Raw genomic sequence first — 25925 nt, 5'->3', positions numbered from 1 at the left:
GTGCGTGTGTGTGTGCGTCCACCAAGCAGTACTGCTGCACTGCAGTATCAGTCTATCCATCCTGCCCAGACTGCTTGTATTTGTTATTTCTGCAAGATACAGTCATTTATATGTAAATAGTTTACCCGAGAGAGAGATTTATCTATATATATCAAAAATATTTATATTTGATCAGTCAAAATACCTATAAAAACAAATATATATATAAACAAATACAAATAAATATATATCAATATTTAAGTAGGTATTGCCTTAGTTGTTTAGTTTGTCGTTCCCGTTGTGAGGTTTTTACGTGAAATCTTATTTTGCACACGGCCTTGTGAATCTATTTGGCGTTAGAACTGTTTTTATACTCCGACATATTTGTGTACAACTTTAGGAGATCCAACACAATGCCCTGTTAGAATGAAAACATCAGTCGTTGGTGACTGAACTGGTTTCCTACATTTTACCTTTTTCTGTTCTTGTATGCAAGGAATATATTTTAGAAAGAAAAAAAGTCCTCTAACGAAAAAAATAGAGAAACTATCTGAAAAAGAATACTTGAGAAAAAAAAAACTTTACAAAAGGGAGGGGGGAGGGGAAGCCTTGAGGGGGTGGTGCTGGAGTTAGATGCTGCTGTGAAGAGGGAAGTGGATCTGGTGGGGGTTGAGAGGCCTGCTTTGGAGAGAGCGCCTGGGGAACGAGCAAGAGAAAATGTCTCGTTTGCTGTGTTCGGCTGGCAGTCCCCGCTTACTGTACGTTTTGCTTTTGGCAATGTTGTAAGATGGAGGACATGAGGGGAAAGGGGCGGGGACTGAGCGAAAAGATAGAGAAAGAGACTCTTGTATCCTGAATGTAGCTAGTCATCCTCCCCTTTTACTCATTGCTAGCAAGGCCTCACCCAGCCTGCGAAAAACTTCTCACCAACTTGAAAAATAAGTGCACCAAAAAAAAAGTTTAAAAAAGCTATTTGTTATAATACGTATTAATATTATTACTCACTGTTTGTGTGTGGAATGCTGCTTCTTGTGTAGTTTCTTTATTGATGATTTTAAAAAAGATTAATATATATTAAAATGTTTGAGAAGTAAAAAGGTAGCCTTGGAATTCTGGGATGTGTCAATAGCATTATAGTGGAGGTTTAGCGGTAGCTTACCTGATAGCGTGTGTCCAGCCACATGGGCGCTCTGGCATGACTTTGCTATCATCTTTGTTGAAATGTGTTTGATTATTTTTGTGCGTGTGTCCCGTCACTGTCCAATGGAAAGAGAGAGTTTTGGAGAGCAAGGGGTTGTGAAAATATCAGGGTTTTCGTTTTAATTTTGTATCATTTTCTATCAATATGCCTACCTTTTTTTTCTTTTCTTTTTTTTTTGCTGTTGTTACAAATATCGAAAAAAGGTGGAAAAAGAGAAATACAAAGCTTCTCACCTTTTGAAAAGCTAGTGAAGTGTGAAGCCATGTCATGTCTTAACGCCGCCAGTGCACCCCCTCCCCCCAAGTGCACCATGCTAAACCACCCTCCCAACACGTGCACGCCCACGCGTTCCTATGTGCTACCAACCCCCCCACCTTCCATCTGTGGCGCGTGGCCCTTTCCCCTTGTCCATCCATGGTGCAGTGAGGCAGGTCCGGCTGTCCCTCCAGCCTGTAAGACTCCTCCGGAAGACCTTTTTGGTGCTTCGAGACGTCTGTCGTTTTGCTGCAGATGTTGGAATCTTTGAAGAGAAATTACTACTGTATTTATTAATATCGAGGGAAAGAACGAAGTATAAATGGCCAGAAGTTTTGCTTAAAGTAGTCCGTCCCATCACAGCTATGGATGTCACCCCTGGGAAGCAAAATGTCATTTTGTTCTCTTCTGTTTTTGTATATATAGGTTTATGTGCATAGGGTACAAAATGGCTGATGCCTTAAAGACACACAAAATGTATGGGATGAATATAAAAAACGTGACGTATACATTTATGGTAAAGCAAACGGATGTATATCAGAAAAAAAGGTCATTCCTGCCCGAGACTGATGTCCCGGCTGTGTTGCTCTCTCGAGATGCACACAAACGCACACACACGATGTATGAATATATGTACACACACACACAACACACAGACACAAAAAAGCAAAGACACAGGTCAGGCTCAGACTCAGCCTCCGTCAGGTGTGTGCGTGCGTGTGTGTGCGGGTGTGTCAGAGGTTCGTGTCTGCTGTAGAATCAAAGATGGACATTTTTTTTGTGCTGTCACTTTTTAGAATTGGACAATTTGGATGTTGACTAAATGAAATTCAATAAAAAACAATGTTTGAAAAAAATAGTTTCTCTTCATGGTTTCTCTCTACAAAATGACGTGCACACCTACTCACTGATTACATTGGAATTGATCTTCATTATTTTTTTCGTCTTGAAAATGTAAGAGGACTGATACGTACGACGATGCGATACAATCACACTTTATTGTCAGGTTACACTGAAATTCATTTTGCATCCCTGATCAAGACTCGTTTAAGGCGGGACAAGACATACATGTAACATCACAGGACTATTGCACATTAGTGCCATGCATGTGGAGCATATAGAGCACCGTCCGACAAACAAAACCAGGAACCTGACCTCACAGTAACCACTGACCAATGTACAGACATGCATACATCACCCACATATGTACATAACATGAGGATGCAGATGCATATGTTCTGCAAACCGCAGAAAAGAAACTCCCATTCACCGAAACACCCATTCATTGGCAACACTGAATTTCACTGAACTTCCTAGATACAGTGTTTCCTGGAACCTTTTCCAACCATACAGTGAGTCCAATAAGTACTTGATACCTTGCTGATTTTGTTGGTTTGCCTACTGACAAAGACATGATCAGTCAATACATGTAATGATAATATGTATTTTAATATGTAGAGGCAGAATATCAAAAAGAAAATGCAGAAATGTACTTAAGATAATATATATATTCATTTATTTCTATTTCACTGAGAAAAATAAGTATTTGATCCCCTGCCATCTGATAACAGTTCCTGTCCCATAGACCAGATAGGCACTTCCTATCAACTTGTCATCTGAATTAAGGACACATGCACATACTAACGTGCATAAAAGACACATTGAATCAGCAGAAGTAGAATCAGTCCACCATCAGTCCAGTGAATCATTCAGACTGCAACCTCACCAACATGGGAAAGGCCAAAAAGCGGACAAAGGATATCAGGGACAAGATTTTAGACCGGAACAAAGAGAAAATGGGCTACAAAGTCACATGAAAGAGACTGGGTATTAAGGGCCCAACTGTTGATGCATTTCTTCCAAAATCTAAGGAATACAAAATGACCATCCATCAGCCTGTCTGGGGTTCTATACACGATTTGACCTTTTGTAGGGATTCAATAATCATGAAAACAGAAAGATTGCACCCTAGATCTGTATGGGATGAACCAGGCAATGATATCATCATCTAAGACCAAAATCACTGAGAAAACAGTTAGTAGCACTTAATGCCACAGATGATTAAAATCCTGTAGTGCACACATGGTACCCCTGCTTCAGTGCAGTCCCACCTGAGGTTTGCCCATGAACATCGGACTGGTTTAGGATATGATAAGGAGGTGCTATAGTCAGATGTAACCAAAATCAAGATGTTCGGCATTAACACAATTCAATGTGTTTTGAGAAAGAGAACAGCTGCCTATGATCCCAAGAACACCCTCCTCACCATCATGCATGAAAGTGGTATCATTATGGTTTGAGGGTGTTCGTCTGGTCAAGGCACAGGACAACTTGACATCGTCAACAGATGGATGGAAGGAGACATGTAATCGCGCAATCCTGAGTGCAAACGTCCTTCCCTCCACCACTAGACTGAAGGTGGGCCAGTTTTGGATCTCCGAACATGACAATAATATGCAACATACAGTCAAAGCGACAAAGGAGTGGCTCAAGAAGAAGCATTTAGAAGTCATGAAGTGACCTAAACAGCCTCCAAACATTAACCCTAGTAATTCTATGGAGGGAACGGAACCTCCCATTTGCCAAGCTACAGCCATAAATCATTTCTAATGTATGCCCAAACATTGTCATGATGTAAAAGAGGCTGACTTTGCCAAAAAGTACTTTGTCTTCTTTGGCTATAGGGGTCAAATACTTATTTGCCTACAGTAAATACAAAACAATTAAAATATATTCTTTAAAGTTATTTTCTGGAATTTATTTTTGATATTCTGTCTCTCCATGTTAGAATACATATTATCATTACATTTAAAGACAGATCATGTCTTTATTAGTGTGCAAACTGGGAAAATCAGGAAGGGATCAAATACATATTGGACTCACTGTAGATACTCTAAAAACAGTAGGCACCTTCTTGGCATGAGCTGCCAACGTAACGCCTAGGGTCAAGCTGTGTTGGCAGACTGTGAGGCAGAGCACGTCCCGTCCCGTCCTGTTATGTCCAAATCTCTGGCAGCGGCAGCAGTTGCGGGCAGGCACAGGCACGGGCAGGTGAGACGTCCTCTTGTGCTCATGTGCTAGATTGGATCAGGGCTTGGGTGAAGGGCATGTGGTAGGGGCTTGGTGTGAAGTGCCCTTGCATTGCACAGCCAGAGAACGATAAGCCTCAGGGCTTCCCGACATGATTACTCCACCAGGTTCACCTGATAAACGTGTGAGGTGCACAGTGTCAGTTCACCACACAGCAGTTGGAGATGGGCAGGTTTTTACTTTTTTTTTTGTTCTCATAGTTCCACAAGTGCACAATCCACAGAACACAATCAGACAGCTCTGCCCCAAGCTACTGTAGGGATACTGAGTGTAAGAATGATTTTTGAACAGCAGTGGCCATCTGAACTGTTGCTTTGGTTTATGAAATAAATCTACTCATTGTTATTGCTGAACACCTTTGGAATTACATTCTCATGTTGACCACTGAAAACAATCCAGTGATACGCTTTCTGCCATCAATAATTGCTTGTAATCAATAATTACTTGCTGGTTTTAAATGACGATGTCAGATTATCAAATATTTTTTTTCATATTTTCTTATTCCAAAGGCCATCAATCTCACAAATGTACTTGCCGTACAGCAAGTCTGCCATTCCTAATCTTCAAATACCAAATGAAAGGTTTGGACCATTGAGCAGTCCAGCAGCCACAGAAGAGGTAAAGCGTGTCTACTGCTGCTTTTTTGCTGTGGAATTTATAGTAGGTAACAACAGCAGGTTTAGGACCTGGTGTGGCCTTCTGTTGGGATTAGTTTTGAAATGAGTTGCTGCTATTCTGAGATACACATACCCCATCCACTGAGCCTCCTCAACATGCCCTGACAATGCCTCTGTGAGTTGGGGATGGCGTGGTGGGCTTATTGCATTTGCATTGACCAGCAGATGCACAGAACAGGTGTGCCTTCATGCATTCCCCTGTCCTCTTCGACTGACTGTGTGCGTGTGTGCGTGTGTGTGTGTGTGCGTGCGTGTGTGTGTGTGTGCGTGGGTGTGCGTGTGCGTGTGTGTACACTACACCAATCTAATACCTTCGTGAGGCCACTGCTATTAGAGTACACCAACAAGGTGGGGCCCTCACGCCTTGTGGGGCCCAAATCCTGGACCCCATGTTTTGACCCCTTTTTCTGGGGTAGTTTTGTTGTTACTGGTAAAAGTAAAAGTGTAAAAACATTTCCTCACTGACAGATTAAGGTTAGCGATTTTTTTGGGCACACTGTAGCATTCTTTAGCTGTTGTTAGGGTTAATATGAATGAAATTCAATGGGAGTGCCAGCGCCCCACATATATATTATACCCCTTAGCGCAGCACTATAGCTCTCTGTAATAGCAATGTTGTTATGATGTAGTTAAGCATTTTCAGCAAGTGAATAGGGTCGCCGGCGACCCCCGCTGCAGCAAGAGGCTACGTGTTTGTGTGTGTGTGTGTGTGTGTGTGTGTGTGTGTGTGTGTGTGTGTGTGTGTGTGTGTGTGTGTGTGTGTGTGTGTGTGTGTGTGTGTGTGTGTGTGTGTGTGTGTGTGTGTGTGTCTGTGTCTGTGTCTGTGTGTGGAGCCATTATGTGAATATACGAGATGCCAGAACAGATAGAATGCTCTTTAATTTCCAATCTTGGGATCAATAGTCTATCTATCTATCTATCTATCAATCTATCTATCTATCTATCTATCTATCTATCTATCTATCTATCTATCTATCTATCAATCTATCTATCTATCCATCTGTCCATCTGTCCATCTGTCTACCTATCTCAAGGGTTCCCAAACTTTACCATGGCAAGGCCCCCCACATACCGGTATATTGCAGCCAAGGCCCACCTAACATGGGTCATGCCACACTATTTTTCTTTGCATCCCTTTTCACAATCATAGGTCTGTTAGTCAGTGCCCTACTGGAATATATATACGGTATACTTGATAACAATAGAAGTAATGTTCAGAGATGTAATAGATTATTATAATGCAGTTCTTACAGTTTTTCTCGATTGGTTTGGCTAATTTCTCGAAACTGAGATGACATTCTCAAAACAACACGGACAAATCCCCAAACCAACTTGCAATTTCCCAAAACAGAATGGCATTTTTCATTGCTTTCATCAGATATGAAATGTTTAGTACATCTCTGCAGATGGATATGTACAAATACCCTTCAGTTGACACATTCAGCATAGATTTAGCACATTTTCCAAATAAATTGACCTTGCTTATCTAAACGAATTAGACAATTCTCAGTCTAATGGTTGCCCTCTCCAAAACACGTCAGCATTATTTCATTGTGTAAGTCATCATATGCAAAGTGGTCTACGCAATTCCCAAAACAGTCAAGGACATCAGTGAGTGCGTTTACATGCAGTTCAGTATTCCGAATATGAGGCATATCCCGGTTATGATCATTTTCGCGATAAGGTGTTTATATAAGCACAGAACATTGTATCCCAGTCTACATTCTTGGTCGTTATAGAATTCTCTTCAAATGCATGTAGCCTGGATACCAGCAACAGCGTTCTATGGGAAGCCCATGTATTCGGGATAAGGTGTGTACATGCGTCAGTATCCCGACTTCTTTCGGAGAACTCCACCTAGCATATCCCGATTTGTCAGTATCCCGAATAAGGGATTATTCGGGATACTGAAGTGTTTATATGCGCAAACGCAAATTCGGGATACATAATATCCCGATCATATTCGGGATACTGAACTGCATGTATACGCACTCATATTTTAAGAATTTCATTACATAGTAAATGTTCAACAGGTCAGATGGTATTGTAACTTTACTAGTTAGTAGAAAATAATTTTACAACCGTGTATACTACAGTTTCCTCTGTTATTTGGCTAATTTCATGACATTTTTTCAAACGACATTCTGTTTTGAACAATTGCTAGTTGCTTTGGCATTTGTCCATGTTATTTTGTGAATGTTATCTCTGTTTTGAGAAATGAGCCAAACCCATGAGAAACCTGTGATATATGGGCATTACTTTCTGTATATGAATTTACAGTAAAGAAAGTTACTGATAAATGTCCTTGGTAAATTATCTGTGTTGTCAAACTTCAATGGTTTCACTCACTTTTTCATTTTTATACATAGTCGAAATCTGTTAGCTGAACGTAGATAAAACACCTAACCATTTTGACTGGCAGTGCTTACACAATGGCAAAGGGACAATTTATTTTGGGGGTACTGATGATATATGTGGGGAAGAAATTTAGTTTTGACACATGGGTAAGCTGTGTTTGGGGTGATATGAGCGGGTGATGAGGATCCATGTAGTTATGCTGAACCATCCAGTTTATTTTGACAGAAGGACTAAATGAATGCAAATGAGCCAAAGCAATTGAGAAGGATCTATGCCATTTTGATGGTACTGACTATTTATATGTGAGACGGTTTAGTGCTGATGCAAGAATGAGGTGTTTTGGGAGGTATATGACATTTTGCTAGTTATCTGAACTGTTGTGCAGAAGTGTAAGAATGTTTGGCCAAATGACCCAGTGGTTACAGGAATGTCATCTCAGTTTCAAGAAATGAGCCAAACCAATCGAGAAAAACTGTAACTAATGGGAATATTGTTAAGTTTATTTTGGTGTATGCCTACTTTTTACTGCACAACACATTAACTGTCAGTACCCACAACCAGAACAGGTGTGGCTAATTAAGGGAGACATGGAACACTGAAGAATAACTGTCAATTTTTTTAATTTTAGAACTCTGCTGTAGAATACTTTTCCTGCCAACCTGCCGTGGCCCCCCTAGCACCTCTTTGCGGCCCCCCAGGGGTTCCTGGCCCCCAATTTGAAAACCACTGATCTATCTATCTATCTTTCTTACAATTAGTTCAGACCTACTGTATATAGTCATCCTTGAAGAAGAATTTCGTTTTTAAGCTAATATGAATCTCAAACAATTGCATACAGTAGGAGCCATTGATTTTGCACCATGTGTTCTTGAATGCACCATGATCTTTCCTCGTAAGGTCCAGCAAGAAAACACCTCGGAAGTCTCATGGAAGTCACACGGCATGTTTTTCAACTTGGGGCTGGCTTCACTCTTGTATATTTAGATTGTGAGGGAGGGTGCACAATCAAAAATACTATATGCAAGGTGAAGCCTTTTACTTGAAAAAAACCAACAACAAACAAACCCAAATGAGTCACATGGTATGTGCATGAAAAAGTAAGTAGGCTATGCCCAGCCTAAATGGCGTTGACGTTTTCATTGTTTTGGAGGTTTTCTCGGATTATCAGAGGGACATGATCTCCTCCATTCGTAGAGTTTTAGGAATCATTCGTCCAGTACTGTACATGTTCTTAACATCATATTAACAAACGTGTGATGCCCATTTTATCTGACACTTGGTCCTTTGGGAGTGAGCCTGTGTGTGTGTGTGTGTGTGTGTGTGTGTGTGTGTGCGTACGTGTGTGGGAGCGTCCGTGCAAGAACGTGTGTCTGTTTACACAAGTGTGAGGGGTCAGAGTGCACTTGTGCCTTTCAGGCGTCTCTGTCTCTCCTCTGCCCCTGAGGCCGAGGCTGTTTGAGATTAGTCAAATCCAGCAGCTTATCCTGTCCATGCAAACCCCAGCCAGTAATGACCTTCATCTCCCAGGCAGCCCGGGCCCCATACTGGTGGAGCAGGGAGCTCGCACTCGCTGCTGTCACACACTCATGTGCATATGCATGCACGTCGTCGCACGCACGCACGCATGCACGCACAGAGAGAGAGAGAGAGAGAGAGAGAGAGAGAGAGAGAGAGAGAGAGAGAGAGAGAGAGAGAGAGAGAGAGAGCCATAGGATGAAGGGCATAGTCAGAAGTCATAATGTATGTGATGTGTCAGTAGGAGTTGCTGACGAGCTGAGCTTCCAACTCCAAGCAATTGCAACACATTACAGTACGGTACTGGCCCAGAAATTGGTGCTACGTAACTTTGTATGCCTATGCCTGTTGGTAGCTACAGCAACCATCCAAACTCCGAACAATTCTGAGATGATGGGGCTTGGCCACACCAGAGACAGAGGCAGAGGTCTGCTTGGGCCCCAAGCAAATATTGAAAATAATGAAAATTTGAACCAAAATTGCCAAAAGTAAAGTCTGTTCTGTTATTCACTATCTAGGGGCTTGCGCCCCAAGCAGCTGTCTTATACACCTCTGACCAGAGAGACAGGACAATACTGTTGGCCAGGCCATGCCCTCCTAGTGACACAACACCTTCGCTGTTGCTTCTAGTCAGGCCAAGAGCATTTCTGATCTCCCGAAAAAAACGGGAACTCCACCCACTTTTCGGACACCAGTCAACCAGTAGCAAACCTAGGGAGGCGGGTCAACCAGGACATTTGGGAAACGTTAATTGTTACGGTCTTGGTCTCGAAGAGATTTGAAAGTCGCTGATAATCAGGTTATATTACTGTATACTCTAAGGTGCTGTTTCCACGTAGCTGGATATTTTTATATGTGGATATTTTTTTCTCCTGGTTGCATTGACTTTGCATTGTTTTTGGCCTTCCGTTTTCACGTAGCAGATATTTAAAGTCCAGGTATAAAAAGCAGGAGAAAAAAAATATCCTGTTTAGGGGGCTGAAACGCATTGTTACAATGGAGGGTTTATTTTTATCCACATGTTGCGTTTACACCTCAACAAGAGAAAAAAATACCCTGCTAAAAAAATATCCTGCTACGTGGAAACAGCACCTTATAATCTCTGGCCACAGTATGCATCTGCAGTTGTACCCATGTCCTGCTGCTCATACAATTAAGCATCACAGCTGGGTGTGACAGGAGACTGGAGAATAGCAGCTGTGTGTCAGCAGGTAGTTGGATCTTTTTTTTCTTTTTTCTTTTTTTTACTTTATATAGTGAGAAATGTCACTATTGTCACAACTGCAGTCCCTATCAGCACACTAGAAGAAATCACTCCACACATCTTCACAGAACCAGAGCTTGAAATGTTCAGTCCTCTTAGGGAGTACCTACAGGACAAGAACTTTTTAAAATAACATCAAAGCAAGACAAATCTAAATCAAGACAAGCAAGATAAAATAATAAAACTTTGGTAAGATATCACTGAGAAGGGAAAGCAAGGGTGAAGAGTTTTGAGCATGGATTTGAACGAGGAGAGGAAATTGCACGGTGAAAGCAAGAGGTTGTTCCAACATAAATACAAAGTATATCTATATGTAACTACCGGTAGCTGGACGCCATATCACATGCAGCATTTTGTAGAACAGTGGTTCTTAACCTGGGGTGTGGGCACCCCTGGGGGTGCGCCAGAAATTTTAGGGTGTGGGCGGAATGTTGTTTGTGTTGAGGTTGTGACCAAAACTCTGCTTGTAAACATTATAATTAGGCCAAATTAAGAGTAAATTTTCCATATTTTGAGCCAAATTTAAAGTAGTTTATATAGTTCTTCTTTAAAGTAGAATTAATGTATTGATTAATGGCTCAAGCAAGAATTATTGCAATCACTTTAATACGTTTTTAATGCGTATGCACTTGTAAAAGTTTGTTTGGGGGTGCGCGGCTTGTCTTCGGCACAGCAAATGGGGTGCGCTAAGAAAAAAAAGGTTAAGAACCACTGAAGAAACCTATTCCACCAGCGACCTACAGGCCAGCAGCCCATCCTGCGGCCCAGTGACTGACTTAAAGGTGCACTGTGTAATATTTTTAGTTTATTTCCCAAATTCATACTAACCATCCATGTTACCTTTTGTACAAATACTAACCACCACCATCAAATTCTAAGTATTCATTTTGACTGGGAAAATATGCACTTTTCATACGTGTCTAATTTCGCCATTTTGAATTTCCAGAAATAGACATTTTTAGCTGCAAAACTTACTGTACTTTGGTCATACTAGTAAATATTAGTTTATTACTAAGTACAAATTCATGAAAAGACCAAATTTGGCGATAGGCAGCAGTTACAATGATCAGCATAGTTGCAATACCTACTCTGGCCACCATCCTACACATTGCACCTTTAAAATGGAGTGTATGGATCTTTCTGTTGTCTTAGCTTACATGGCCCAAGAATACCCAGTGATTTTCCCCTTCAGCCCACTTGGTACTGAAGTTGAATAGGCCTGCTATAGGAGAAGAAGAGGGTTAGCATGGCTGGTACAATCCAATGGAGCCAAGAGTGACAGTAAACAGCACTGGATGTGGATAGCAGTGACAGCTAATCCTCTTTAGCCGCTAACGAGTGAGCCAGGCAACCCAGCCAGCCAGCCAGCCAGCCAGCCAGGCAACCCAGCCGCCCAGCCAGGCAACCCAGCCACCCAGCCAGGCAACCCAGCCGCCCAGCCAGGCAACCCAACCTCCGCACACAAGATGGAGGAGTGCGGCAAAAGCCACGGGCCCCACTGACAGATGGAGCCAACAGACGACTCTCTCTCACACACACACACACACCGGAGACTCTAGGGAGCACGGGGTGGAGGAGAGAGGAGATGAGAGGAGGAGGAAGAGAGGAGGAGGAGGAGATCCCCTCCTTTGAAGATGAAGAGGAATATGAATCGGCTGGTCACGCTGCCATATTTAGGACAATGTGTGGATGGCAACAAGCTTTGCAAAGATGAGCTGAGCTGAACTGAACTGAGAGAGAGAGAGAGACAGAAAAAGAGACAGAGAGAGACAGAGAGGAGAGAAGAGAGGTTTGTGATTGGGGTTGGGCTTCTCTCTGTCTCCCACTTCAGATACAGTATCCAACATGATATAAAGAAGAACAAAAATGAAGAGTTTGAGGGGAGATGTTCCTATAGCCTATCTGTTGCTTCTCTGTAAAAGAAGCCGTTCTCGTGGGGTCTATAGAGAATGGAGAATATTGTGAAATATTGTGAACAAAAATACCAGCATCCGGCCTATGCTGACACAAAATAGAGTCTAGTTCAGTTCCTCACATCTTGCAACTCATTTGGTTTGAAAGGCTGCGAACCAAGATGTCACACCCCCACATCTTTCTCTCTTTCTCTCTCTCTCTCTGAGCAGACCTGCAATATGGTTGTGATGCTATTTGTGATGCTGCTTGTCAGTCTGTCATACTGAAAGGCTCCATACTAGTTCCTCTTGTTCTTCTTCCATCCTTGTTCCAGTCCACTGGCCACACTCCAGACATCCGGCTCAGAATTATAATCCTGCTCCATGACAAATGATAACACCAGACCAGTCTCTCTCTCTCTCTCTCTTTCTCTCTCTCTCTCTCTCTCTCATGCATGTTCCATATAATGTTCCTGGGTCGTCTCTGAAATACTGCCTGACATATTTCAAAAAAACATTTATTGCGAGTATTTCTCAAAATAATTTGCATACTAAAGCTCCCCGACTGTTCAAAGGATTACTTCCAAATAAGTGCATGTGGCATGCTCTGAATATTATTATCATGAGTCAAAAGAGAAAATAATTGGGCAACAATTGGGCAATGTCATTGCCACCACCGGCCTATTGGACTCAAAGTCACAAGTAGCGTACTTATGTTTTATCATGTCAATACTGTGCTGCACAGCTGAGGGGAATTCAAAGTTTAAAAAAATACAGTGTTGAACTCAACACTCAGAGGGTACTCTGGGCCCAAATACACTGTAGAAGATGTTAAATCGACTCTCTAGGTGTTGAATTAACACTGCATTTTTATACTGATGTTCCTTATTTCAGGCCTTTTACATCATCTCTTTGACTCTAAGTTATTCAGCACAACACAAAGGACTGGCGTCTCTGACTGACTGACAAGATGTGTGCTATTCATGTCACAGCCCATACTGTGTGAACATCACGGCTTTATTGTAGTTTGTTCAAGCACACCATCATCAACAGACTGCCAAGATGCACTTAAGGCATCGCACGCAGGAAGCATGTGACAGGTTCGAGTATTAACGGAGCAATCTTGATTGCTTCTTTCAGGCTTTAGAAAGACCATTGACTCATGTCAATTATGACATGACTGAAAACTTGCGTTCTTGATAAAACCCCATGGAACACTGCAGTCTTGATTCAACAAAAAAGTCTTCTGCTTTTGAGGAGGTGAATATCGACGATGATCCTCATGCATATCATAATCTGACACGCTGCTTTTACATTTTTTTTTTATTTTTTTTTACAAATCCCTTTCACTTCTCCGGTGAGAGATAATTGCAGGATAATTGTTTGATTAAGGTAGGTGGCCTGGGAAGAGAAATGGAGCGTAGCCTACAAAAACAGGATGACAAGATAAAAAGGCAGGTGGTGCAGGATGCCTTTAGCGATAAATCCACCCGTGCATTGTGTATAGAGGGCAAAATGCTTCAAGCATGTAACCCGACCCTAAATGCAAATACTTTAAGCTCTATTCAAACCTGTATGTTTTAAAAGAGATTTTGTTCACTGGTAAAATAAAGGTAAAAACAAGTTGGCATTTGTTTTTTCCCCCATCTCAAAGCCACTGTCACAAATCTGATAAGAAATATTTACTGTATATATACTGTTTACATATTCATGATTATATTTTATTGAAAGAAAATTCATTAAAACTGTTAAAAGAAAGAATATATAATTAAAGAGATGTAGGACGGCAGTGGACAAGAGAGATGGGACAGGGTTGGGAAAGGACCAAGACCAGATTCAAACCTGGGTCACTCCTGAAAATATTTATTTCATTGACCTGTCAAGTCAACATGCTCATCATGCCCTTTTGAATTAATGTGCAAAGGTAATGCAATACAATTCAAGTGCAATGCAGCATTCCAGTGATTGTGATGATGGTTAAATGAACATCTGTGATCATGTGAATTATCACCTGAGAAACACAAGCAATCAGAACAGAAAAGAACCTTAAAAAAACTGTTCATATACTGTAGGTCTCTGGACGGTCTAGCACAGTGCCCTGTTTACACCAAAACATGCCTTGTCTTTACATGCCATCTTGTGGCTTTCTTCAGAATTGCATGAAAGGAAAAAAAATAAGGGAGTAAATACAGTGGCCATGTGAATTACTCTAACCCTTTCATGATGCATTCTCTGTAATCAGTGGTGTAGTCTACTTTTTTATGGTGGGTATACTGTATATTTGAGCATTTTTTGAAGTGGGTATACTGTATATATTTGTGCTTTTCAAAACAATGGATCAATCAATTTTAAGTGGGTATACTGAAATCCCTGAAATTTAGAAGTGGGTATACTCCGTATACCCGCGTTCTACGTAGACTACACCACTGTCTGTAATACATTCTACTGTAATGTAATGGATTCACATTTCACATTAAGAGTTCTACGTTTTTCAACAAATGGTTCTTCTAAATCTGTAAGCTGTGCAGTCCCTAACAGTAACAGATGAAAGGCAGTTGTTGTGGGGAAAAGGATACACACACTATATAACCCAATACAATATATGAACAAAATGTTTATCCCAATAGCACAAAATAGGTCCATAAACAGGTTACTGAAACAACAGGCTGCACTAAAGTCAAACTTGTTTGGGGGGTTCAGAAGATATAAGCCACAGGCCTGCTTCTCTAGGCCTATCGCAATTAACCAATATTCACACACATAGCAGTGTGTGAAGTAGGCCTAGAAATACTAGAGGTAGTCATACATGATATTACGTAGTTATTACAATGGTTATTCCGGCAATTTTTCTTTTATTTCTTCGTAATACAACTATGTATACAGAACAGTATTAGCAGAGAGAGTAGAGAGAGAGAGGTTCCATTGGCCCATTGTTTCCTGGTTCTATTATGGCCCCCCTTAGGCAGACCTAGGCAGACCTAAGGACTGTTCTATTCATTGCAGGAGCATTATGACACGGCCCTTTAGGCAGACCGGAACATGGTCGCGTTAGGTGCCCATAGAAACCTATTATGTTGGCATATCTCTATATACTTAAAGAATCTCTGGTATTAGGGCTCCACAGCCACAGAGTATACCATACAACAATGCACTACTGAGTTCCATTCATGTCCTTTCATTTTAGCCTATTTGTATCTGGTCCATTTACCGTTTCATGCATGCTTCTGTGCACCACAAGCAGTTCCTGGGATACAGCTGAAGTCTTTTCATGAATTTTTCATCCAGTCTGCATTCAAACTCCCAGGACTGGCTCCCTCTGGTTTTTCTTTTCTTGCCTCGTGCAACATGCGAGACTGACTAAGCAGAATCAGGAGCATTGGTCACTGAGACATTGCAGTGCTGCTGCTGGGTGTCTGGACTGCGGCTGTGGAGTGCACACACACACACACAGACATGCGGGTGTAAGCACGGATGCGCGCATACATACAGTACATGCGCGTGCACTGCACACACACAAACAAACACATTCACGAGTGCGCATACATAGTCACACACACACAATACACAAACACACACACACACACATACGAGTGCACGTGCCCATGCCCATACACACACGCACACGCACACAAACAAAATCATAATCACAAGCAAACACAACACACAGCACACACAACACCCCCACCATCCCCCACACAACAACCCACCCACCTCACCGCACAACCACAAACACCAGGCCTATGGGGCTATAGGGCGGTTGGGGGGGTGTTTAGGGGCTGCTGATTGAACGCTTGAAAAGCTGCATTCCCTGGAGGGCCAGTGGTGTGATGTGCTTGTGCTGTGCTGTGCTGTGCTGCCCTTGAGCTGAGCTGAGCAGAGAGGAGCGGAGTGGAGGAGAGGAGAGGAGTGGAGGAGAGGAGAGAGGAGAGGAGCAGAGCAGGGCGTGGCAGCTGGATGCTCTGGATGCTGGCTCCATCCCATGGTGTGTGGATGCTGCTGCTGCTGCTGCTGCTGTATGGTAGTCCTGCTGTGAGCATGATGCGGTAGAAGCCTGGGTACCGCTACCTGACTACACCACTCTTCTCCTCTCCTCTCTTTCTCTTTTCTATTCTATTCTAATCTGTTCAATTCCGATTGTATCTTGTTCTCCTCTCTTCTCTTCCCCCTCTTCTCTTCTTGACTCTTATCTTTTCTTCTCTTCTGTTCTCTTCTCTCCTCTTCTCTTCTCTTCTGTTCCGTTCTCTTCTCTTCCCTTCTCTTCTCTTCGCTCCCATGGTGACTGTGGTAGCTAGCCCTCATCTCTATTGTCTACAACTCCAATTCACATGTTCTTCTTTTTGTTTTGAAATTGTTTGTTTACCTCCATGCTATGATCTACATGTGATTAAATTACCCCCAAAAGTAAAGAGTTAAATTACGAGTTAGTCTCTCTCTCTCTCTCCATACGTGTGTGTGTGTGTGTGTGTGTGTGTGTGTGTGTGTGTGTGTGTGTGTGTGTGTGTGTGTGTGTGTGTGATTGTGTGTGTGTGCTCTTGCAAATGTTTGTGTTTGTGTGCGTGCAAGCTCGTGCATGAGTGTGTGTGTGGGTGTGTGTTTGTGTTTGTGTGTGTGTGTGTGTTTGTGTGTGTGTGTGTGTGTTTGTGTGTGCGTGCGTGTGTGCACATACATGCGTACATGCGTGTATGCGCGCGCGTGCATCCTTGTGCATGTGTGTGTGTGTGTGTGTGTGTGTGTGTGTGTGTGTGTGTGTGTGTGTGCGACATGCTCAATACCTTTATCAATAGTTACATGCTGTTGACACCCAACGGTCCTGTTAATCACTGCTGCTGCTGAGGAGGATGGACAAAAGCATAGGTTACACACATATGACACGCCAGAGCGGATTTGTGCATCTTTTGCATTCAGCATGCTGGGTCATGTAACCCATCCCATCTGGGCTCTGTGTCTCATTTCTAATTCAGTCAATGCGGTACCGCGCGTGAGGAGGGTGGCAGCACCCTGCACTACTCCACAGTGACACACACACACACACACACACACACACACACACACACGCATACACACATACACACACAGGGGGTGAGAATGTCTGACACGCCTTTCTGTTGACGCACATGGGTCGATGGGCTCACATCTAATGTCTTGATGCGGCTGAAACCACCTAAAGTGGTTGGAAAACTCTATTATTAAAAATACTTAAATGTAACTGTGCTGTGTTTATTGTGCTACAGTGGCCTATAACTGTGTATGTATTATACAGTATTTATAATGAATATACAGTAAATTGTGTGATCTATCAGAAAATAAATGGCATAACCGTATCTATCAACTCAATAAAGAGCAGAACATAAACAGAACAGAAAACCTGTTATAAAGCCACAGTATTGAACAATTTCTTTAAAACTCTACACTTGTCATATTTTTATGCCGCATGGTTTTATCGCAGAAGCAGTAGAAATAGGCGATTACAGCTCTTTAAACCTGCATACAACATGCGTTTAGAAGAAAAGGGTTGCAAGAGGGAAAAGGAGACAAGATCAGCATGAGTGAGTGATCCCTGTTGTCCCGTGGGAGCTTGTCTTTTTGCAGGAGCTTGCAGGTTTTCCCCTGCCTCCTGCTGCGTCTGCGTCAAATGATGCCCAACTTTCTGGACTATATATAAGGGGCCGGCTGAACTGTACTTGCATCTCACTACTCTCATCCTACCTCTTTTCTTCTACTTCTCTCTACCTTCCTCCTCTTCCTCTCCCTCCACTCGGGTACTGGAGACAAGGCAAGAGCAGACCAGCACTACTAAGGCTCAACCATGAGTTTTATCGACTACTCCAGCAGTTCCTATCGGAAGATATTCGGCGAGGGTCCTCGCCACTCCGGCCGCATCGGCAGCAGCCCCTCTCGCATGTCCTCCGGGTACCGCTCCTCCTCAGCTCACCGTAGCTATGGCTCTCCATCCTCCATGATGTCCTCCAGCTACCGCAACAAACTCGGCTCTTCCCGCCAACAATTCCCCTCACTGCCGGACCCCATTGACCTGACGCAGTCCACCGCCGTCACCAACGAGCTGAAAATCATTCGCACCAACGAGAAAGAGCAGCTGATGGGTCTGAACGACCGCTTCGTGTCATTCATTGAGAAAGTACACAACCTCGAGCAGCATAACAAGGTCCTGGAGACTGAGGTGAATCTCCTCCGCCAGCGCCACAACGAGCCCTCCCGCCTCCATGACCTGTACGAGCAGGAGATCCGCGAGCTCCGGGCACGCGTCGAGGAACTCACCCACGAGAAGAGCCAGATGCACCTCGACTGCGTTCAGATGAACGAGGCACTGGACCGCGTCAAGGAGAAGCTGGACGAAGAGACCAAGCTGCGGGAAGAAGCCGAGCACACCCTGAAGAACTACCGCAAGGACGTGGACGATGCCACCCTGTCCCGCCTGGAACTGGAGAAGAAAGTGGAGACCCTGCTGGACGAGATCGCCTTCCTCAGGAAAGTGCACGAGGAGGAGCTGCAGGAGATGCAGGCATCTCTGCAGGCTACACAGGTGCGTGCCGTGCGTAACTTTTTTTTTTACTCAGTCACACAACGTGTCTTTTCATAATCTGTCCACCTGCTCTAATGAAATATAGTCTACCCTAAACATGCGTAGACTTTAATGAATAGTCTGTAGACTTTTATCATACATTTCCTTTTCTCCCTATATCAAACAAAAGTGATGTTGCAAGATGCAAGTTGCCCTGAAACACCAGGGGAAAGTTTCAATGGCTAGAACACGAGCATGATGAAAGCGCATAGCAGGACGCATAGGTTACTCTGTTTATTTCCATCAAGCCGTAAATGATGTTAACAAACATTCCGAATTCATAGGCATACTTAATGGCGATGTGAAAGAATTGTTGAAGAGGAGGTGTGGCATGGTCCAATATTGAGTAGATTTGACGTTTGTCGTGACCATGCGCTTTTGGTAATTTACAGCACTGCAGCCTCCGAAGTGCGCATAGCAGCAGCAGCACCCCTGGAAGTTCACTGCAGTGCACCATCCTGCACACTTGTCCCGTTGCCCTTCACTGCGTGTAGCTTGGCAACAACATCCACTGCCAAAATGGGAAGCATTGCAAATGCTAGTCCTACTATGTTTTTTTTTTAAACAAAAAAAGAAAATATAGGTTTTGAAAAGTATTATTGCATAGACTACATGAAAATAGACGTGAAGAGAAGCAAGGGGATTAAACAATCACGCTTGATTGCAAACGCATAATTTGAGGCGTGGCTCTAGGTCCGAAAAAGTAGCAATCATCAAAAAGTATTGTAACGACTAAATGTTGCAGTTCAGTGAGTTTTTTCAAACCACCATAACCAACAACATATAAGCATTGTTAAGCTACAGTTTCTTTATAAACCTAAATTTGCGAGAACATTTTGTGGGCCTATTACAGGCAATACATTTTAATTGAGACATGCACTGCATAGGGCCTAATGTATTTTTACGCACTCAATTGATTAGTTTCAAGAGGGTCGCCTCTGGGATGTTGTGCTGCCTTAGCATGATGAAATGAATGCAAGGCACCATATTGACATCGTCACTCACTTGGTGTGAAGTTCCTGACTCAGCGGTCGATAAATCAGGTCGAAGCATGTAAACTTCATTTAGATGCACAGCAGGCAGCGATTCAAATTGCTCTGTCGCTCCCTCCCAGCATTCCAAACCTCCCCAAGTTGATCACCCATATCTTTGCAGTATGGCAGTATGACACTCGGACTAAGCGTAATGTCTGCATCAAGTGAAGTGAATGAAGTCCAATTATATTCAATTAAACAACACATTTTAAAATCGTTTTGATGTAACTTTTAAGAAGTTCCTTCCTTACATTTATAGGGTAGTAGTAGGCTACAGTCGCCTAAACAGGCATACATCCTGCAAACTAAGATATAAAGCAAAAACATTTAAACGCTTTCTGCATTTTTGTATAGTATTACTACAAGAAAACATATTTCTGTATTGCTATCTAATAAGGGCCTCCTTTTGCCCATGTAGGTGTACTTATTTGGAATCTAAACACGTTAGAACTTTCCATCCCATTTTGTCCCCCAATCGCAGGTGTCCGTGGAGATGGACATGAGCAAACCTGACCTGGCAGTGGCGCTGAAGGACATCCGCGTGCAGTACGAGCATCTCTCCGCCAAGAACCAGAACCAGGCCGAGGAGTGGTACCGCTCCAAGATCGCCAGCGTGAGTGAGGCCGCCAACCGCAACAACGACGCCATCAAGCATGCCAAGGACGAGCTGTCCGAGTACCGCCGACAGGTGCAGGCCCGCACCCTGGAGATCGAAGCCCTGCGTGGCCACAACGAGGCACTGGAGAGGCAGATGGCCGAGATGGAGGACCGTCACGGCAGCGAGATCGGAGAGATGCAGGTACGTAAGGGGGGAGGGTAACCAGGGGTGTCAAGAGGGGGGGTAACATGGGACTGAGTGACCAGGGCCCACAGGTAGTTAGATTTTTGTTTTTCCATATTACTATCATATAAATGGAGGGTCCATTGCAGCTGGGAGCATAGGGCCCAGAATTTGGTGCTACGTCCCTGAGAGCAACCATAGTTACAGTGACAGGACAGGGGATACTGCTGCTGGCAAAGATCAGAGGACCGCCACAGCAGCGAGATTGGGGAGATGCAGGTAATCAGGGGGATAAGCATTGGACATGGCCTACTGCTGGGGGATGCAAAGTGCAAAATAGCAGAAATTACCAGAGACGGAGGAGCTCTACTGCAGTGACATCAGCGGCTATCTGTCTTAACTGCCTTGTACAAATAAAGGCTAATAGGCCTCAAAACAACTATTAAAGAAAAGAAAGTGGCAAGATAGCAGAAAGTGGCAGAGGTGCGGGTCACTGAAAGTGAGTCACTAACCAGGGACAAGCAGAGTTAGAATGACAGGTGATAGGAGACCCTTTGCTACAGATAAAATAGCTACAGTAAATGTATAGAAATAGGATTCAGCCATCACAATTACTTGGGCCGCTCCACCCCCCAAAGAGACAAAATGAAAAGCAAAAGAGTTGGAGTGGATGGGACGTAAAATGTAAAAGCACTAGGAACGCCGATAGAAATTGTTTGAGCCCTGATAGATAGATAGATAGATAGATAGATAGATAGATAGATAGATAGATAGATAGATAGATAGATAGATAGATAGATAGATAGATAGATTATTTATTTGTCCTTGCGGAAAGTTGTTCTGTGACATTTTCTGTGCGTCTGATACAATTGCAAAGACATACAACAATAGACAAACACGACCCCCCCCTTGGGTCTCATTATTGTCTTTAATTAACCCCACTATGGCTGTATCGTCTGCGAATTTAATTGTGACATGATCAGTTGTATTGCTTCTACACTCATTTGTGTAGAGTGTAAAGAGCACAGGGGAAATTACGCTCCCTTGTGGAGCCCCAGTGTTAGTAAAAATTGGGGAAGACGATGTACAGTACACACCATTCTTGTCTGTATAAACTTAGAAGTCACACGTCAAAAAGCCTCGTTAAAATGCACCCAAAGTTATTAGGCCTGACTCGTTGATTAGACAAAGTGAAAGCCATTGAACCTGTGAGCGTACCACCACGTCTCTATTAATTCTCAACTCATGAATCATGCATGGCCTGGTCTGCTTAATCATCATCCGTTATGTCATGTGTGTGCACCATCTTAGGAGACCGTTCACCAGCTGGAGTCTGCCCTGCGCAGCACCAAGGGGGAGATGTCTCGCCACCTGCGCGAATACCAGGACCTGCTGAACGTCAAGATGGCCCTGGACATTGAGATCGCTGCCTACAGGTCAGCCCTTTACAGTAGACACACGAGTCATTGCTCTCTCTGTGTGTGCTGCTGCCATTGACACAGCAACCATTGACACAGCACTTTCTCCATATGTATGAGGAGACGATTGATCGCAAGGCCCTGACCTACCCAAGGACAGGCTTCTAATTATGCTTTTCTCTTTCTCCCTTTCTCTCCCTCCCTCCCTCTCTCTCTCCCTCCTACCCTTTCTGTTGACCTCTCAATCGCTTTCTTTTTCTCTCTCTCTCTCACACACACCCTTTCTTTTTCTATGCTGCTCTCTCTCTCTTCCATTCTGTCTCTCTTCCCCCTTTCCCTCTCTTCATTTTTATTGTCTGTCCATCCATCTACTTGTCTGTCCCCTGGTCTCTGTCTGTCTGTCTGTCTGTCTGTCTGTCTGTCTGCCACCCCACCATAGGAAGCTCCTGGAGGGTGAGGAGTGCCGCCTGAACACGGTGGGCGGAGCCCTGCTGCAGTCTGGCTACTCCGGCCTGTCCTCCTCCTACAGCTCCCGCACCTCCTACGCCCTGGGGGCCAGCGCCCACTACAGGCGCCGCCACGCCAAGCCCGAGGACGAGGAGGAGGGAGAGGACAAGGAGGACGAGGAGGAGGAGGAGGGAGAGGGAGAGGAGGGAGAAGAGGGAGAGGGAGATGAGGGAGAGGAGGGAGACGAGCAGGATGAGGGTGATGATGAGGAGGGAGGCGATGACGATGAGGGTGGTGATGATGATGAAGGGGATGACGAGGATGAGAAGGATAAGAAGGAGAAGGAGAAGGAGAGGGAGAAGGATAAGAAGAAAGGGGGCTCTTCCTCTTCTGCTAAGAGCAGCAAGAGCTAAGCGGCTTTCTAATGATGTCGTCGAAATCGTGACACCCTGTCCCTCTCCACTTACACTTTCCATGCACCCATCCGCTCACCAACACTCGTTCATTCACCCAGCTGCCCACTGTCTTCCGGGGGCAGCCATGGGGTTCATCCGTTTCACCTTCTCTGACCAAGATGATGAGGAAACTGTCCTCTGACACATACTACACACACACGCGCAATGACACACGAAAACACTCAGAAACCAACGCATGCACACACTCACAAACACAGCCTGAGTTTTCAGTCTCATCTTTCTGATTTTGCTTTGTTTTTCGAACGGAGATGGCCTCGCAAACACAAGTTGTGAGGGACAAAAAAAAACTAATCTTAGAAAAGAGAACGTCTCTTATCTCCTATGTGGTAAAAGAATGGGGAAAACTATAGCAAGATTCTTCGGCAGGTAGATAAAGTTGATATATTTATGTTATCGATGTAGCACATAAGAGAGGATTGCCCAGGGACCACAAAGAGACCTTTTGAATGTTCAACAATAGCAAGGAAGAGAGCGCCTTAAATGGAGAGCATTTATGAATGAGGGGAGTGTCCTAAGTGATACCCCCATTTTACAATGTGCCATTACTTGCCAATTAACCGCTGTGTTTGGTCGAATAACGCTGGATGGTGGTGGTTTATGGGGATTTCAACATAGCCTATTTGGTAGTCTATTATCACTGCAGACAGAGACCAATACTTGCAGACATCTGGTGCAAAGAGGACCGATTTTCATTGGTTCTCAAATTTATTTTAAGGTGCTATCTGATTCTCAACCACAAAAAAAAACAAGGAAGGGAGCTGATGTTAGCCCGCAGTGTCATCGAGCAAACTATCAAAGTGGGTGTGAAGTGAAGAATGTAGAAAAAGAGGGAAATCGTCCCATTTTCGATGGAATAGTCGTACTTTAGGTGAGAATCCCAAATCCCAACTCCATCACCACCGACCACACGGCTTGTAGCTCCATCTGTGTGTTTGTGAAAGTGATTTAGTATCCACCCTGTTTAGCTGTATGAGGTAGACGGCGAATGTCCCACAGCGTACATTTTTGAAACAGAGTTTTTTCCATCTTTTCTATCTAATCTCTCTTATTTTTGCACAGTCGGCATTCAGAAATGATTTTGTCAGACCATTCTTCATCTCTCTCTGTCTCTCTTGCACCGCGATGGTCACAGCACGGCAAAACAGTGGCAACTTGGAATTTCAAAAATACAAATCTAAGCAAATAATAGGAATAGATATATAGTTTATTTTGGAGGGCACAGGCTTTAGAGTTTTGGAGGCAAGGTGTATTTTCTCGCAATCAGTCCTCCTTTTGGAATGATGAAACTAAAAAAATTAGGAAAAAAAGTTTGCTGCTATATATTGTCCTATACCTTTTTCTGTTTAAAGTTGACTTCCTCTTGATTGATTCATTTGTCTTCCAGCAGGTCCCCCCTCCCTCTCCCTCTGTCTGTCTGTCTGTCCCTCCCTCTCTCAGACCCACCGCTAAATTATAAGTTTTGAAAAAACGTCCCTTCCTGCGACAGACTAGCAGAGCCACACCACAATGACGTGACTGAGCCCCAGCTGACCAGCCTGTGTGAGTGTGAGAGGGTGTGCGAGTGTGTGAGTGTGTGAGTGTGTGTGTGTCTCGGACAGGGTGCGTGGTCTGGCGGCTGCCCATTGCCGTGGCAGGTGGTCGTGACAGTGACAGCACTTCATCCTCTCTGCTGGTGACAGACCAGACAGAAAGGACAGTCGTCGTGCGGTGCAGTCACTGTCTACTAATATCGTTCTGCTTCACAGCTAAGGGCTATATTCAAAAGAAACACCACTATCCTTTTTTATGTTGCCTAATTCACAGACAAAGTCAATGGAGATACATGAGAGGATAGAATGAATGAATGCCAGAAAAAAACTCTATAGAAATGTAAAAGAAATATAAACAAATGTCTTATATTTTTTCAGTGAGATGATAGCAGTTCTATGTGTATGGCTGGTGTTAAGAGAAAAAAAATGAGGAGAGGATAGTCCTGTTGTACAAGTGAGAGTAGCTTTTGAGGACAGCTCGTTTTCTGTAGTACTTGGCCAATTATCCTATAGGATTCTGCAGCAAAATGAGGTCTTCTCAAAGACACTTGTCATGATCCTGACAGGAAAAACTAAGAAAATGTCTGTTGTGTTTGGTGCATATGTCTGCACAGGGGGAACTGGATACAAGGTGGAGAGAGATTTCTTCTTCTTCTTCTTCTTCTTCTTCTTCTTCTTCTTCTTCTTCTTCTTCTTCTTCTTCTTCTTCTTCTTCTTCTTCTTCTTCTTCTTCTTCACTTTTCACCCTCCCCTCCCTTTCTCGATTTTAACTGATTGGTGAATGAATCAAGAGTAAGTAGTTGCATGGCCTGATTCTTGGAGCTTGACAAAAACTACGGAGAGGATGGGATAGATTTGCTTGTTGTGTCTAAAAAAATGTAAATGCCTTAACCATGAACAAAAAGCAGTCGTTCACTTTGCATTATCACATCAATGGAGATGGTTCAGGAGTGTTGACACGTTACAGACCGTTCTGCTAATACTACTGTGACTGTATGTGCTACATCATACAGTAAATGTTCCTCCCAAAGCCAAATAAAGCCATTTATTAACCAAACCCTTCTGCCCTTCCTGTCTTTTATGCTTGCTGTTTTCTATATAAGAACTGAAATGATTGTTGATGTATTTGGCAAGGTAGTGAGGTAAACAACACCAAGGACATTAGAACCAGTGTCCAATCAACCCACTAGAATGCATTATAATTAAAGAAACAAACAGAAAACACAGCAGCAGCAGCAGAAACAACAGCAACAGCAAAATAGAAATAATCAATGAACAATTAATAATAATAATATCATGATTAGTAGTACATTATTATTTCTGTGTTAATTACAGAAATAATACACGATAAAAGACAACAGGCCATGTTTTGTGGACAGTCCAGAAAAAGTCAAATTCATCATACCAAAAATGCAAGTCAAAACAAACG

At 43.3% G+C, this 25925-nt stretch overlaps 1 protein-coding gene across 1 annotated transcript; it reads left to right on the top strand.

The window, feature by feature from the left end:
* Positions 1-17957: 17957 nt before the first annotated feature.
* Positions 17958-25546, top strand: neff1 (neuronal intermediate filament family member 1). The gene is made up of 4 exons (XM_063194938.1): positions 17958-18772; positions 20327-20644; positions 21938-22062; positions 22484-25546. The coding sequence occupies exons 1-4, from the start codon at positions 18038-18040 to the stop codon at positions 22902-22904; spliced, it is 1599 nt and encodes a 532-aa protein (XP_063051008.1). The 5' UTR covers positions 17958-18037; the 3' UTR covers positions 22905-25546.
* The last annotated feature ends 379 nt before the right edge of the window (positions 25547-25925 follow it).

This window comes from Engraulis encrasicolus, chromosome 3 (genome assembly GCF_034702125.1).
Source record: "Engraulis encrasicolus isolate BLACKSEA-1 chromosome 3, IST_EnEncr_1.0, whole genome shotgun sequence".
In the NCBI taxonomy this organism is placed as follows: domain Eukaryota; kingdom Metazoa; phylum Chordata; class Actinopteri; order Clupeiformes; family Engraulidae; genus Engraulis; species Engraulis encrasicolus.
This window is presented reverse-complemented; position numbering and strand designations above follow the sequence as displayed.

Coding starts and splice junctions, on each gene's coding strand:
- neff1 (XM_063194938.1), top strand. CDS start 18,038: ATGAGTTTTATCGACTACTCCAGCAGTTCCTATCGGAAGATATTCGGC. Junction 20,645..21,937: donor GCGAGATCGGAGAGATGCAG/GTACGTAAGGGG, acceptor GCACCATCTTAG/GAGACCGTTCACCAGCTGGA. Junction 22,063..22,483: donor ATTGAGATCGCTGCCTACAG/GTCAGCCCTTTA, acceptor ACCCCACCATAG/GAAGCTCCTGGAGGGTGAGG.